Raw genomic sequence first — 16,297 nt, 5'->3', positions numbered from 1 at the left:
GGCACTACCTGTATGCACCGCTGAGAAAAAAAAGGTCATTCTCTAAATTTGCAAAGCAGTAGCTTTATACTGGTATAAATCTCAATTCTTTTCGGACTCAATTGTACTTGTATGTGTTGTTACACACACATTTGTTTTAAAAACAAGCCTACAAGGTTTACCACTCTATTCTGCTCTGGTCAGACCTCACCTGGAGTACTGTGTCCAGTTCTGGGCACCACAGTTCAAGAAGGATACTGACAAGCTAGAACGTGTCCAGAGGAGGGCGACCAAAATGGTCAAAGGCCTGGAAACGATGCCTTATGAGGAACGGCTTAGGGAGCTGGGTATGTTTAGCCTGGAGAAGAGAAGGTTAAGGGGTGATATGATAGCCATGTTCAAATACATAAAAGGATGTCATATAGAGGAGGGAGAAAGGTTGTTTTCTGCTGCTCCAGAGAAGCAGACACGGAGCAATGGATTCAAACTACAAGAAAGAAGATTCCACCTAAACATTAGGAAGAATTTCCTGACAGTAAGAGCTGTTCGGCAGTGGAATTTGCTACCAAGGAGCGTGGTGGAGTCTCCTTCTTTGGAGGTCTTTAAGCAGAGGCTTGACAGGCATATGTCAGGAATGCTTTGATGGTGTTTCCTGCTTGGCAGGGGGTTGGACTGGATGGCCCTTGTGGTCTCTTCCAACTCTATGATTCTATGAAGGTTTGGTTTTTATGTAAGCCGGACAACATGGGTAAAAATTTGTACCTGAGAATTGGAAACAAATAAATACTTCCCTCAATGTACTGTCATCTTCTATGTCTTCCTTCAGTTGTCCCTTACCTTACAAGTCTGTCATTTAAAATAATCCTTATTTATTTTATAAAATTTATTTTAACGGTTTGCATACTGCTTAATTAAAGACCTCGTAAGCCACTAACAATAAAAGAGCAATTCACATCGCAAATAATTGACCCAGGTACTCTCATGCACTCTTTCCATAAATCCTTTACATTTGCAGACATCTATTTTTATATCTTCATGGTACTGGAACGACACCTGTTTTCCTGCATAACATTTAAGGCTGCGCTTTTATTAATTTTTGTTTGCATTTTGCTTGAGAAGCAAGCTGAGACACTGCACATATCTAAGCAATTGTATTTTAGTGGAAATGTCCAGATCAAAGGGTTATACCCTTAATTCTCCTTTCCTCCTCCTTCTCCCCAAGGGGAGGGGGCAGGGAAAATCTTGGTACTCTGTAGCATGGCTGTGACATTGCTGTTTAAATTTATAAACAAAGCCAGCTGAGTGAGACAGTTTCCAAGTTTCTTCCTTTCCTTTACTCTTGGAAACACACCAGCCAGAGAGTAGGGAAAGTGCACAGCCACTTGCAACGTCCACCCTTACAGCATTAGAAATCAGAGCAAGCTCCGGCTCTTTTAGTTGTTTGTGCTGTGAGTTAGGATTTGCATAAAATACAGGCTCTCTTCGGTTCAACACGGGCACGGGCACCGCTGTCTTAAGCAACCATGAGATGTGTGGACCTAGATCTGGTCTCAAATGCGGATGTGTAAAGTGAGCACCATTAAGGGATACATGTCTGGTGAATAATAATAAAAATAATAATAATAAATAATATTTTTGTATCCCGCCCTCCCCAGCCGAGGCCGGGCTCAGAGGAGCTAAGTCATAAAAACAACACAATATGCATAAAAACAGACACCAATTAATTGAAATACCTCTTAAAATTAATTCAGACAAGTTAAAATCTGGGCAGGTGGCAGTTACCAGGTTGGAATTGAGAGTGGTTGATACTTGCCAGGGCCAACTGTTTCCACTGATCATACAAGAACCTGTGAGCGGGTTGGGGGGGGCCTCCTTCGGCCTTGTTTTATCCGAAGGAAAGTAAATCAAACTGCATAAGGGAGAGCAGCGAAGAAATTCTCTTCTTCCCATTTGGGGCTGTTTGTAAATCAGGACGGAGGCCCGCCTGTTAAAGCCTTGCAAAGGAAGAGCTTCTGCGCGAGGTTTGACGTGACGCTTCGTATCCCTTCCAGAAACAACAGTTCAATTAAAAACACGCCAAATGTTCTCCCCCCCTCCCCTTCCTGTTTTTGGCAGACTCTGGAAGAATTGGAATGCCATGGGTCTGTGGTGTCTGAGCAAAGCCGAGCAGAACTGGAACAGAAGATAGATGAAGCCAGAGAGAACATCCGCAAAGCCGAGGTGAGAGGAACGTTTGCTCCAGCCTTATCTCTGGTGCTTTAGGGCAGTGGCTCAGATTGCAGCAGCAGCAGCTACCGGGTCGTCTTGCACCAGTGGCACATTTTTTTGAGCAGTTTTCTTGTTGTGTGTGCGAAACAGCTTAAAACATGCAAAGGGGTTCGTAAAAATCTGTTTTAGATTGATAAGATGCAGAATAAACATGAGGCTGTGAGACGAGGAAATAGCTCTCTTCCCCCAACCCAACCCAACCCACCCAACCCAAACCGGGCAATGTTGTGTTAATGGTACGGTCACTGATTCAAGACACCTGTTGGCAAAAACAAGAAAGGATGCTGCCAGGTTTCTTGGCTGAATGGGCTGCAGTAATTAAAGCAGTAGAGGGGAGGACTCTAATTACGTTAGTGATGTTAACTCCCAGGGAGTTTTGACAACTCAACTCATTGGGTACAAATTGCCACTGGAAAGGAAAGTTTTTTATTAAAACAAAAAACTTCCCCATGCTTTACCACCTAACATTTATCTGAGTCGAATCTGTGTCTTGCCAGTAACAGTTCTCTTTTAACTGATCCTCAATCATGCTTCACATGTGCTGTCCTCTCTGAAATCCTGCACCCTTTGTCTGTGTGTGTGTGTGTGTGTGTGTGTGTGTGTGTGTGTGTGTGTGTGTGTTGCACCTCAGTGCCTGGGCCTATCTTTCAGCCTCCTGGCGTTGGCATATTTTCTGCTGCTAACTTTTCACCTCAGTGCCGACTTGCGCGTGGTTTTCAGCACATTATTAATAGAGTCTAAAATTAACCTAGCTTGTTTTGGGGAGAAAAATGAGGAAATCAATGAGAAAATGCTTTCACACCTTCAGTAAAGCAAAGCAGTTGTTGCCGTCATTTGCCTTAGTGCAGAAAAACTTTGTGAGGAAGGAGGAGAGTTCGAAAGTATCAAACGTCGACTTTTCCCCTCAAAAAAGAATGTAAGGGCCCTGCTTGGAACAGACCAAAGAATCTGATTCCACATGCTGCCAAGAAGCCCAGGTCAGAAAACAAGGTGTTTTTTTTACTGTTTTTGCAAATTGGTTGCGAGCGTCCACCGTGCCTCTGTTTCTTTTTTTGTTGGCATCCGTCTGTCTCGAGAGACAATGGAGTGCACCTCCAGGGGTGAAGTCGAACTGCTGGAGAATCGCAGCGACTGCTGTGGCTGCAGAGACTGGTAGCTCGTAACTGCTGCCTCCTGCGTTGTTTTTGCTGCTTTAACAGCACGAAAGTGACCTCTCTGGGATTCAAGCCTGCGCAGTGTGTATGGAGGTCTCCTGGGCTGCCCAGACAACAAGGCCCACCTCTCGGCCGCACTGATGAGGTCCAAAGGAGAGCAAGACATTTGGCACCAGCTTGGCTGCAGGAGTTGCCGGAATTATTTATATGATGTTAGCTGCTATGAGCCTGGCTCCGGCCGGGGAGGGCGGGAGTACAAATAGATGATGATGATGATGATGATGGATTTGTGTAGGGTTTACTCCCTAGCCTTTTCTTCTCCCGAAGATGTCCCATAAGGCAGTTGGTACGGGTTTTTCCTCCGGGTTTACTCCCATAGCCTTTCTCAGGAATGGGTATAGCTGCAAGGCATTAGGTTCAGAGTTTTCCTTCTCCTAGGTGGGCTCACTTCCCAGGTTGACGAGCCCCATCTGTCCCGCATTTCCCTCTATATCATGTGCAGAAACTGCCTTCTTGACTGTGGGACCCTCTATTGGTCTCATCCACTCTGCCGGAGCCTGTCTTCACAGGCAGAAGCTCCCAAGCTCACTGAGGGTTTGAGACCCTCACCTGGTTAACTGGTCAGTCGAAGCCGGGCTGGGGTCTTACCCCCCCCCCCTTCAGTACATTACTGCTTTTTATCTTCCAGTGTAGATCATGGTTTCTGTGGCAGCCCTTTTTCGTTGCACGAGTTTTGGGAGTGTTTGCCTCCCATGTGCAGTCATAAAAATGCAGCATGCTGAGTAAACCTTATTTGTGTTGTAATAAATGGGTTTCCACCAAAGCTGTCATGAGTTACCTGCTAACTTGTGGAACAAGTAAATATTTGTAAGGGGAAATGGCTGGAAAAGTCCACTGCAGCACTTGCAAAACAGCTGCTAGTAGCTGTTTATGGTTGTACTTTATTTTGTTTCTGCCTAGTGCTGTTTTTCTGCATGAATCTGCTCAGACAAAATAATGAACTGTCTTGCTTTTTGTGAAGTACTCTGCTTCCCATAGTTTACTATTTAGGCAAATCCAGGCTTAACAGAATTTCAGGTGTTATTTTTCTGCTAGTAAATCATCTCCTAGGAATGTTGAACTGAGTCGTGTTACTGCTCAGTTATGTTCAGAGGCGCACATGCCTAAAATTAGATGTCCCATCTCACCAAAGTCAAAATACTGCTTTTATGAAATCTGCTTTTAAAACATTCCAAAGAGCCTTGCTGCATTAAGTAGCTAAAAACCATGTGTTCACCTGTACATTGATGGGGGAGTGTTGCTTTGCAAAGCTTCTTTGATCAGAAGCTAAGGAGTAGCATCCGGTTAATTGACTTGGCTATGTTGCTTTTTCACTAAACTCCAGAGTATAATGACAGTTAACATTTCCTGTGAATGGTGACCTTCACCAAACTTGGATACAAATTATAGCATCGATGCAAAAGTAACTAAACTAACATCACCCACAAGATGATAGAAGGCCTGGCAAAATCTTGCCTGGAGACTGCTTTTTAGAAAACAAACACCCCCTGTTACTGCTTACGCACAAGTTTATATTGTGCAACATTCACTTAGCAATCTTGTGTGTATCCGTATATTTTAATAAATCACTAAGTGCAGGAAGCCAGTTCATGGTTTTTTTCAGATAATCACTTCAGAAAAGCTGAAGAGCTCTGCCGTGCCGTTCTATCCCTGCTCCGGCTTCTGGAAGTTATCCATGTGGCTTTTGCGCACGTCAGCATCCCTTCCCAGCTCTGGGAAACAATTTCCCCTCTCCTGAACATTTGCCATCGCATATCTGCCCCACAGCACTGCTGGAACAGGCCTTCAGCACCTATTTTGCTGTTTTGTGCTGATGTGCTGGAATAGACAATGGAATATTGTGTCCTAAGGACTTAAATCAGCTGGTGCAGTAGTTTTTAGCATTCACTTGCAATGCAGGGTTGGGCAGCCTGCAGTCCTCAGCCTAATTCCAAACGCAGTCTGCAAGCGATCGGTTCAGGCTCGTGGCAACAGCAGCAGCCTGTCCATCGCCCCACAGCTTGCTGGGCAGGAAGGTAGAGATGTGGAAAGAAAAGGGTGTGGGGACACACTGGCCACTGTGATCTGTGGCAGGTTACCCTCCAAGAAAGACCCTCTGCAGAAGAAAGGTTGCTGCTGATGTCCTATGATCCTTAGTCTTTTGCACTGAAACCTCTGGGGAGACCCAAAACTGCAAGGGGCTTAGTTGTATCAGGGGTTATGCAGTAGCAAGGTGAATAATAGATTTTATGAAAGCCCATTTGTGTAGGAAAAAATTATTGCAAATCAGGTTGGTCCATCTAGCCCAGTGCTGTCTGCACTGACATGCAGTGACTCCCAAGGGTTTCAGGTGAGGGTCTTTTCCCGTGGATGCCTGGGAATAAACCTAGGACCTGCAGAGCAGGTGGTCGGCCACTGAGCTGCAACCTCCCCACCATGACCGATCTTTTCCCGCAAGGCGCAGCTGCAAAAGATTATTTGGGGCAAATTCTGGCATTTGTGCAGAGCAAAGGCAAGCGCTGCCAGTGCTCCAGGTGGACTGGGAGCAGCCGCCGAGACCACATAACACCGGTCTTGAAAGACCTACATTGGCTCCCAGTACGTTTCCAAGCACAATTCAAAGTGTTGGTGCTGACCTTTAAAGCCCTAAATGGCCTCGGTCCTGTATACCTGAAGGAGCGTCTCCACCCCCATCGTTCTGCCCGGACACTGAGGTCCAGCTCCGAGGGCCTTCTGGCAGTTCCCTCCCTGCAAGAAGTGAGGTTACAGGGAACCAGGCAGAGGGCCTTCTCGGTAGTGGCACCTGCTTCTGTCGAATGCCCTCCCACCAGATGTCAAAGAGAACAACAAGTACCAGAATTTTAGAAGACATTTGAAGGCAGCCCTGTTTAGGGAAGCTTTTGATATTTGATGGATTACTGTACTTTAATATTTTGTTGGAAGCCGCCCAGAGTGGCTGGGGAAACCCGACCAGATGGGCAGGGTATAAATAATATGTTGTTGTTGTTGTTGTTGTTGTTTGCCTGAGAAGAAGCAGTGGAATCTTCTGCAAAGTGCAGGGGGGGGGGCGTCCATAGAAGGTGCATTAGGATTATTGGAGAGGACTGTAGCTCACTGGCAGAGGATATGCTTTACTTCAAAAAGTCCTCAGGTTCATTTTCCAGGTAGTTCTGGGGAATTCTCATGCCTGAAGCTCCGGAGAACAGCTGCCAACTAGTTCAGTTGACAGTACTGAACTAGATGAACCCAAAGGTCTGACTTGTGGCTTCCTATGTAGATGGTGAGAGAAATGAAGTCTTCTACAGTCTGGCCCTAAGGGAGGTAACAGAACTAACGGTAGCTCACTGTGAATTGTTTGCAAAGCATATTGAGGATAAAGTTGCTTGCATCCACTTGGGACCTTGGCTCCATCGTTACAGCAGATGAACCTCAAGAGGTGTCCATAGCACTGTCTAGTCGTATTACATTGGATGAGTTTCTGTTAGTAATGCTCAAAGGCATGGACAAGGTGCTTTGATCGGTCAGGATGACCGCATTGCCCTTGCTTCAGCTGGTAGCCCAGCTGCGCCCCTCTCTGGACAGGGATAGGCTAACATCCTCTGAAGACAGTTCAGAAACTTCAGCTGGTGCAGAATTCAGTGGCCAGGTTGCTCACCAGGTTAAGACTGTTTAGAGTACTGTATATAACGCCAATCCTGGCCTGACTACACTGGCTGCCAATTAGTTTCCGGGGGCCCAATTAAAAGTCCTGGTTTTGACCTATAAAGGCTTAAATGGCACTGGACCACAATACCTCAAGGACCCATTTGAACCTACCCAGACCCTGAGATCATCCTCTCAAGCCCTTCTTCATTTGCCTCCTCCACGAGAGGTCTGGAGGGTGACCTTTTCTGTGGTGGCTCCCTGTTTGTGGAATGCTCTCCCCAGGGAACATTTGCAGCGCTTTGGCTAATTAAATGATGTATGGCCTTTTAAAGTAGGGAATGAGGTATTGGTTTTGATTGTAACTATGGTGTGTATTTTTCAGCTTTTAAAAATGTAAACAACCCTGTGATCCTCGGATGAAGGGCAATATAATTTTTATAACAAAACAACAACAACATTCCTTGGCACATGGGTCAGTGTAGAAAAGATTACCTGAGGATAGAAAGTTGTGAGAAATAGTACATTAAACTAAGACTTTAGGAAATCAGACTGGGGAGGTCTAATTTCTTATAGACAATGAAATGCATTTTTTAATTTTGATTTTGATTGAAAATGGAAGAGGGTAGACTAGAATTGCTGGTGGAGAATCTCCCCACCTCCTTGCGAGCTCATTCTCCTCTTACTTCATGAAAGCTTCAAAGTACAAACAAAACAAAAAAATCCTTCCAGTAGCGCCTTAGAGACCAACTAAGTTTGTCATTGGTATGAGCTTTCGTGTGCATGCACACTTCTTCAGATACCTGTTTGTGTTCAGAGTACAATGGTTCCTCGACTTACTAATTTAATCCGTTCCAAATGCACATTCGTAGGTCGAAAAGTTTGAAAGTCGAAAAAAGTGGTTTCCCATAGGAATGCATTGGAAACGGAAAAATTCGTAAGTCGAGTAAACCGCATCTAAAATTCGTAAGTCGAAAAAACCCCATCTAAACCGCAACAGTTTTCCTTTCGGATGTCAAAAAAAACATAAGCGTGCGGCCATTTTTTTCATTAGTAACTAGGAATTTCGTAAGTCGAGTACTTCGTAAGTCGAGGGACCACTGTACAGTAATTATTAATGTTACAAGTTCTGTCCAAAAATGTTTCATCTTAACAGGTCAGGATGCAATGTAACTATTGTTACTGTTTCCCTTTCCTTCTGGAACAGATTTTTTTCTGCTTCTGTTGCAAACTCATGATTCTGAGAATTATGCTGACAGGGAAGGGCAGTTTAGACTGTTTCCTTGTAACGTGCTTCATTATTTTAACTCATTGCCCTGAGGTACCCTTAATAACAGGAAAGAGTGACAGGCCCCATAATAGACCAATGTGGGCTCACCTTGAACTGACGGGGCAACCTCTCGTCTTCTGGCCCGAATTCAGGATGCTGATACTTTCCTTTAAAGCAAGTTTGGGAAAAGTGCGACCCACCAGAGCCATTGGGTCACAGCTCCCACCTCACTGATTGTTGGCCAAGCTTAGCAGGGGCTGATGGGAGTTGGAGTCGTAGCAACATTTGGATGGGCACAGATACGCCCCCTCCTTGCTTTAAAGCTTTGATTGGCCTTGTCCTGATATATTTGAAGGGTGTGCCTTCACCAGTGTGATCCTTCCCACTATTTGAGATTTGAGGTTCAGGCATGCTCTGCTGGAGCATGCGGCAGGCAGCGCTTTCTCTGCGGTTGTTCCCACGCCCTGGGTTGCCATCTTCAGTGAGGGATTTGGGTGACCTCCCTGCTAGCTTTTTAGCTTTAAGTGGAGGCTGTTTCTTTGTTTAAACAACCCTGCTGCCAACATGACGGCTTCCGCTGGTGGAGCTTGCATTTTTGTACTTGGGTTTTATACTGATTGTGCCATTTTGTAAGGGGTGTTGAAAACTGTGTTTCTGTGGTGGAAGTGCGTTGGTTCTTCCCCACCTGAGGTACCACTTCTCCTAGTAGATTATCAATCTTGCGCATGCACGGAAGAGACCGGCCACGTTCTCACCCTGCGGCAATGCAGCTCCCCATAACTTGGTCCGTGGGTCAGGATGCACATGCAGTGGTCTCTTACCGGTTCCTTGTTTCCTCTTCCTGTCTTTGATTGGATCCTCGGCTTCTTAATACGAGTAGTTACAGGTAGGTAGCTGTGTTGGTCTGACATAGTCAAAACAAAATAAAAAAAATTCAGTAGCACCTTAGAGACCAACTAGGTAAGTTTGTCATTGGTATGAGCTTTCGTGTGCATGTACACTTCTTCAGATACAGTGAAACAGAAGTCACCAGACCCCTATATATAGTCAGAGGGTGGGGAGGGGTATTACTCAGAAGGGTGGTGGGAATGGGTGATTGGCTGATAGGAGTGGTAAACCTGCGGATGACTGTTAACGACTGCAATGGGTCTTACAGGAAAAAGCAAGGGGTGAGATGGCTAAAAATAGCTTTATCATGTATAATGAGATAAGAATCCAATGTCTTTATTCAGACCAGGTCTCTCCATGGTTTTAAGTTTGATAATAAGTTGCAATTCAGCAACTTCTCTTTCCAGTACCTGAAGAAGTGTGCAGGCACACGAAAGCTCATACCAATGACAAACTTAGTTGGTCTCTAAGGTGCTACTGGAAGGATTTTTTAAAAAATATTTTAATACGAGTTGAAGGCAAACAGTGTGTGGGAACGCGTTCGCTGCTGCATGAGAGAATTTTGATGCCCGTGAGAATCGGCATCTATGGCATTAAATCATTAATCTGATGGTTCAACGATAAGCAACGTTGCCTGAGTGGCTGTGACACAGAAACCTTTTCCTGGTTCAGTAGCCTTGCTCTTTCCCACAGAAACCCTGCCCTGAACTCTTGCTCCCATCATCCCCTCCCCTCTTCCCTCCGTCCAGTCCTTAATAGGAGTATAACCTTTTTTCTTTTTTTCTTTACATGGTGTATTCCAGTGTTTTAGGTTGCTGTTCTTGTTGAAAAATACATGCTTATCACTGTCAGGCCTTGCAAATTGGGGTCAATGAAATGGGAACCGCTCTCCCCCACCCCCACCCCACCCCCGGATTCAAGGGCAATCTACTATGAAGTCTGCTTCCCACGGAATGTTCAAGCGATGCTGGATCGGTCTCTTGAGTCACTTCCTTGTCTAAATCATCACATGGAAAGAGTTGCTGTTGCTGTTTCTTACTATTTCTGGAAGGGATGGTGGGCACTGGCAAGCTGCTCCCAAACCAGCAGTATACCTTTAACCCTTATGCAGACATCGTGCCGCCACATGTCTGATTTGATGGGGATCGTTCCCCGCCTCACCTGACATCTGTGAATGGTGCTCTTCTCTCCTGTAGTGAAGATCACACAAATAGGATCCTCTTTTGATAATCTCTAGGCTTCTGCGTGGGGCTTGGGCTTTTGTTAAAGGTAGTGGTATGTTATAGGGTTCACAGTTTGCTCTCTGTGGGAACCCTTCGTTTTTGTTTCGTGGGTAAATCAAGGTGGTATATAGGGAGCGACAACAACACTTATGCAACTTTCATCAGGGAAAGAACCCTGAGGTTTTCTGGAATGGCATTTCTGTTGAGATACAATGGAAGCAGTTGAAGATATTTTTGTTCCTACAGGCTTTCCCTGTCGGATGAATGGGTCCTTACCACGTGTCCACTTGCTAGGGTTTTAGTCTTGTTTTAAATGTATTTGTTGCTTTTGTGTTTCTAACTCCTGTGTGTAAATCACCTTGAGACTGTGTTTAGAAGGCAATGAATGAATGAATTGTGGCAAAAAAAATTCTCTCAAGAGGTTCATTCATTCATTCATGGGCAAGGTGGCCCAAACACTGCCCACCCAAGGATAACATTGCAGTAAATGTCCCAGTTGCGCCATCCTTTTCTGTCCCACTTTTGGGCCATCTCTTTGAACTTTGGGCAGATTTGAGAGAAGAGAAACTTCAGATCCTTCCAGACTGCTTTGCTGTATTTAAAGTTTCGAAAGAGATGGTTGTAGGACTGGCAGTGAGCAATGAGATGGGTACAGTAATGTGTGAAAATTCTTCCTTAGTCTTTGAGTTTGAAAAGCAAGGGATGTTTGCTCTCTTCTGCTTTCCTTCTAGTTTCCGAAGCTTTTAACACTTTGCTCTAAGATTTTGACAGCATTTGAAACTTCCTTACATTGAGATCAGGCTATTTGTCCATCTAGGCAAGTAATGGCAGCTGCTCTCCACGGTCTTAGGCACACACAGAGAGGTCTTCCCCAGCCCTACTATAGAGTTCCTTTTAGCTGGGACATACCAGAGAGTCAACACAGACCCTCTGTATGCAAATCATATTCTTAACCACTGAACTGAAGCCCTCAAACAACCAGCAGATCTCAGAATTCTGAGCTTGTATTATTCAGCTTTTATTTTTCTATATGCAGGGGAGTTTCACAGAGCTATTTTTTACGAGCTACCTTCAAACCAAACAACAACTGATAGTAAATGTGTAAGTCCAAAAGGGTGAATGTGCAGAGTTGTGATCTGTACATCTCCCCCTGCACACACTGCTTTATTTGTATTGTAACATACTTTTGAATCATATGATGAAGGGCAATGTAGAAATCATTTTCTGAATAAATACAGTATTTTGACAAATGCTTCCATAACTCTGTACAGATGCTGCAGAATGAAATTTATTTATTCAATCTTCTATCGCTCCCCATCTCTCTTTAGTTGCGATTCCTGCATTGCCGGGGGTTAGACTTGATGACCCTCGGGGCCCCTTGTAACTCTGCAACTCTGTAATTCCCAAAGGAGCCCAGAGTGGCAAGCAACCAAGCAGGAGAACAAAACAATAAATAAAAGACTTATTTAATCAGCCCTTTAAAAGCAGCGACACACCCTCGCAGCTAATCATTTCAAGATTACCAGGGACAGTCTCTTTCAGCCATCAAATGCCTGAATGAACAGGAGTGTTTTTAAATTCCTGAATGCTAATAATGAGGGAGGCAGGTGCAGCTCACCAAGGAGGGTGTTCCACAAAAGGTGTAACTGCCACCATTAAGGCTCTGTTTCGGATCAGCACCACTCAGCACTGGCACCGCGGACAGGACCTTTGCTGCTGATAGAAGGGCCCAAAATGGTGGGTGGGGGGAGGAACAACTCTTTTAGGTACTTTATTCAAAACCAGATCATCTTGCTGACGTCTGTCTTCCTCAAGCAAGTGCCTCAGGAAGTGCAAGGAGCCTAATTGCTTTCTCTCTTCCCTTCCGCCAACAGATAATAAAGCTGAAAGCAGAAGCTCGACTCGACCTTCTGAAGCAGATTGGGGTTTCAGTGGATACCTGGCTAAAAAGTGCAATGAATCAAGTCATGGAGGAACTGGAGAATGAGAGATGGGCCAGCCTCCCCACGGTGGCCAATAACGGCTCTTCGCACTTGGTACATTCCTCTTTGTGACGTTTGCCTTTCCCCCCTCTTTCCTTTTGAACCCTTAGTTATAGTCACGCATCCCTACAGTGCCCCTGCATCTCATCTGGTACTGCTTAAGTGGAACAGATAATTGTGGATTGTCAGTGGGTGTTAGAAACCATCAGAGGTGGCTGTTTCTAACTTCAGCCCAGCATATCCGTGAGTGGATATTCCAAATCAAAATGGAATAGAGGGCCACGCCAGTAACAGGAAAGATGGAAGAGGGATGCGCCGAAAGGCGTGGTTATGATTTAATAAGTATTTTGGCTATCTCTATACCAGGGGAATTTATGCGGCCAGTAGCTGGTGGCCAACTACACCTCCTTTTAATATATCATATGTGCACAGAGTGAGATCCAACATAGTGTGAGCAGGCTATTCATGCAGTGGGGCCTCTCTCTCTCCTTCCCCTTCAGCCCGCTGCCCACCCAAAATCTTCTCCAGGGGATTGGAAGGCTCTCCAGAGCAGATCTGAAGGCACACACAGGAGGCTGGAACGGGGAGAAGACAAACAGGGAGTCCTGCTGCTTAAGCAGATCTCTGCATATTATTAGGAGATGCACTTTTAATTCTAGCTCATTGCTGCACACATCGCCCCTTGAAGATAGCCAAAACATGTAAGGTACAATCTAGCAAAGACTTGTGAACCAGGCTTTTCCCTTGGCATATTATGAATTGCCTAGCAGACTTAGAGCCAGACGAGGTATGGCATTACTTGTGTTTTTTACTTGAGTTTATGTGGCTGTTTTGGCTTTTTTTCTTTAAAAGCCAGCACATGGGGGCCCATCATATTAGGAGGGTTTTAATTTTTATTTTATTTTTTTGCCCCCACCACATTTTCAGTCAGAAGTCTCATCCATTTTAATGGGGGAAGGAGTTCCCATCCATACCAACCGGAGCTTTCCTTCCATTGCAGATAGCAGACATTTAATTATATATAAATTTATCTATAGTTTTCATCTCTTTCAGGGTAAGTATTCCTTCAGTAGCACCTTAAAGACCAACTAAGTTTTTATTTTGGTATGAGCTTTCGTGTGCATGCACACTTCTTCAGATACACTTGAAACAGAAGCAACCAGACCCTTATATATATTCAGAGGGTGTGTGTGGGGGGGGGGGGGTGATGGGAATGGGTGATGGGCTGTAAGAGTGGTAAACCTGTTGATGGCTGTTAACGACTGCTGATTACTGCAATAGGTCCTGCGGGGATAAAACAAGGGCTGAGGCTAAAGAAAGCTTGATCATGCATAATGAGATAACAGCCATCAACAGGTTTACCACTCTTACAACCCATCACCCATTCCCATCACCCCCCACCCCACCCTCTGAATATATATAAGGGTCTGGTTGCTTCTGTTTCAAGTGTATCTGAAGAAGTGTGCATGCACACGAAAGCTCATACCAAAATAAAAACTTAGTTGGTCTTTAAGGTGCTACTGAAGGATTTTTTATTATTTTGCTTCGACTCAGACCAACACGGCTACCTACCTGTAACTAGGGTAAGTATTGGTTTAAGTGTTTGCAAATTGCATTTCCATAACCGGTGCCGTAAACTCTGATATGTCCCCCCCCCTTCCATCGAATTAGAAAGCTTGCTTCGGATTGCTTAGCACATCTGCTCCAACGCAGCCGAGCATTTCGTAGTCCAGACAAAGGTTTCACCATAAACTGCAAGCCGCAGGCACCTTGCTAAGCAATCCCCGTGAGGGGCATTTTTGTGGGAGAGATGGGTGCAGGAGAGAATAAGCACTCCTGCCCACGGACCAAGTCCTCCCATGGATGTGCTTCTTTCCTTGCCTCCCTTCCTGCCACATTCCTGTTATCACTGCTGTGGATCACTCTGGAAACCCCGCAAGGGTCCAGTGGGTTCTCTCAGCACCGTCCCTGACAGCTTTATTTCTGCAGGTGGTTATAATCAGAATTGCAAACCGAGGTCTAGATTCAAGTGGCGGTTGCAGCTGGTATCAAGGTGCACCTTTTCCCCCTTACATTTATATCACACCGTTCCTCAAAAGAGCTCAAGGTGACGCACTGGTCACTCTCATGCCTTTCCTCACAGCAACCCTACAAGAGCAGGTTGGGCTGAGAGAGGGACTGGCGCAAGGTGACTCACATGGCCGAATGGGGGTTTTGAACCCTGGTCTCCCAGCTCCTAGTCAGATACACAGCCTCCTACACCACACTGGATTGACAGGGCAATATTGGGGGGGAGGAAGAAAGCCACTTTCTTCCAAGGAGCTTACAGTATACATTTTGATGGTGGGTGGGTTGGGGGTTGGAAAGGATGCAGAGGCTAGGCTAAAGAGGAATATGAATGCGCACAAATGGATTTAAGTGAATTTGGGCTTTGTTTCTGTTGGGAAGAGGCCTGGGGGAGATTAAGCCTTAGATCTCTTTTCACCGCAACACAGAAAAAGAAACATCTCATTCCTCCAAGCAAGCTGCTTCCCCCCCCCTCCTTTCATTTGGCTCCCCACTTCCCTTCCTGCTGCAAATCCTGGATTCTCCCCAACTCTCTTCGTCTGCCCAGTGCAGCATGCCAGCAGTTGGAACGGCATCTATAGCCGCTGCCAGTCTCTGACAAACTGGCAGATGCTGGAGTGTGGGAGGATAAAATCTAATTTCCATTTCCCCCCTTTGACACACAGTCCCTCCAGCCAGCTTCCTGGCTTGCCCTTGGCGAGCATGCTGAATTTAGCTAGAAGCTGGCGTTTTTTTTACAGCAGTTAAAGATGCGAGTTTCCAAAATAAAATTACCTAACTGTCTCATTCTTGCTCTCTGTTGTACATTCCCCCAGGGGCACGTGTGATTAAAAAAAACGACAACAGCAAAGCTATTTCTGCCATTCTTTACCAAACGTAGCTTAGCAAAGTGTTCTTTGCATTTGCATTTGTAGACCATTTATTTTAAGCAGTTCTTGACAGCTGTGTGCCGAACAAATCCTAAATAAGAGAATAGCGTCCCATCAGCTTGAAAGTTCAATATTTATCCTGTCAAAATGCTTACTAAAGAATCCGTTTCCAGAGGGGTAGTGTTGCAACAGCAGCAAAAGAGATGGTGGCGTTTTAAAAGCCAGCAAACTTACTATGGCATAAGCGTTCATGGACTATAGTCCAAGATTGTATGCTATTATAGAATCCATTTCCCAGCAGATACTCCTTTGGCCTGCCTTTGTAATTAAATGCGTAGAGAGGGATAATCTGACTGCACAAACAGCCCAAGTAGTCACTTGTGGCAGCAAAAACGTTTCCGTGTGCCAGTGAAGCAACACAAGACCTGGTGGATTTGAAGATCCCTTGCAGAAAGCACCGGAGCTCTCCAGTGGATCACGTGACACAGTTGTCTCAGGGCAGGGAAACCTCGTGTGTCATTGATCAGGTTGTGCAGACAGCAGCTTTTGTAATTTCATGTTACCTTTGCTAATACCGCCGAGGCCCCTTAGTTCTTCATCTACAGTAAGTCATTTTACTGTAGGCTCACTTTGAGGAAGCAGTGAAGGCTAGTGAGTTAGGCCCTGCCACCCCTTTCCAAGCTGGGCTGCTGCCAAGTTCTGCGGCTACAGCCAGGGCTCATTGGCACCTCACTACTCTAGCGGAATGACACCTAGAGAGGATGTAGTGGGAGAGGCGTGGAATTGTCCCAGGTGCTGATGCTTGCTTACTGTGTGTGGCAGATTGCTGCGGACGGCCAGCTTTCCCATATACTTGCACAGAAATGTGGGGAGGGGGAGGGTTGCCCTTTATGAACACATATATTCTTGCAGATTC

General features: G+C 45.4%; 1 protein-coding gene across 2 annotated transcripts in view; it reads left to right on the top strand.

Moving 5' to 3' along the window:
- Positions 1-16,297, top strand: part of FCHSD2 (FCH and double SH3 domains 2) — a 140,182-nt gene that overhangs the window by 106,160 nt on the left and 17,725 nt on the right. For both annotated transcript variants that reach the window (XM_035116186.2, XM_035116187.2), the window contains 2 exons: positions 2,095-2,199; positions 12,338-12,499. In XM_035116186.2, the coding sequence (XP_034972077.1) occupies positions 2,095-2,199; positions 12,338-12,499 (267 nt within the window). The remainder of the gene's footprint in view (positions 1-2,094; positions 2,200-12,337; positions 12,500-16,297) is intronic.

This window comes from Zootoca vivipara, chromosome 4 (assembly GCF_963506605.1).
Source record: "Zootoca vivipara chromosome 4, rZooViv1.1, whole genome shotgun sequence".
NCBI classification, from domain to species: domain Eukaryota; kingdom Metazoa; phylum Chordata; class Lepidosauria; order Squamata; family Lacertidae; genus Zootoca; species Zootoca vivipara.
This window is presented reverse-complemented; position numbering and strand designations above follow the sequence as displayed.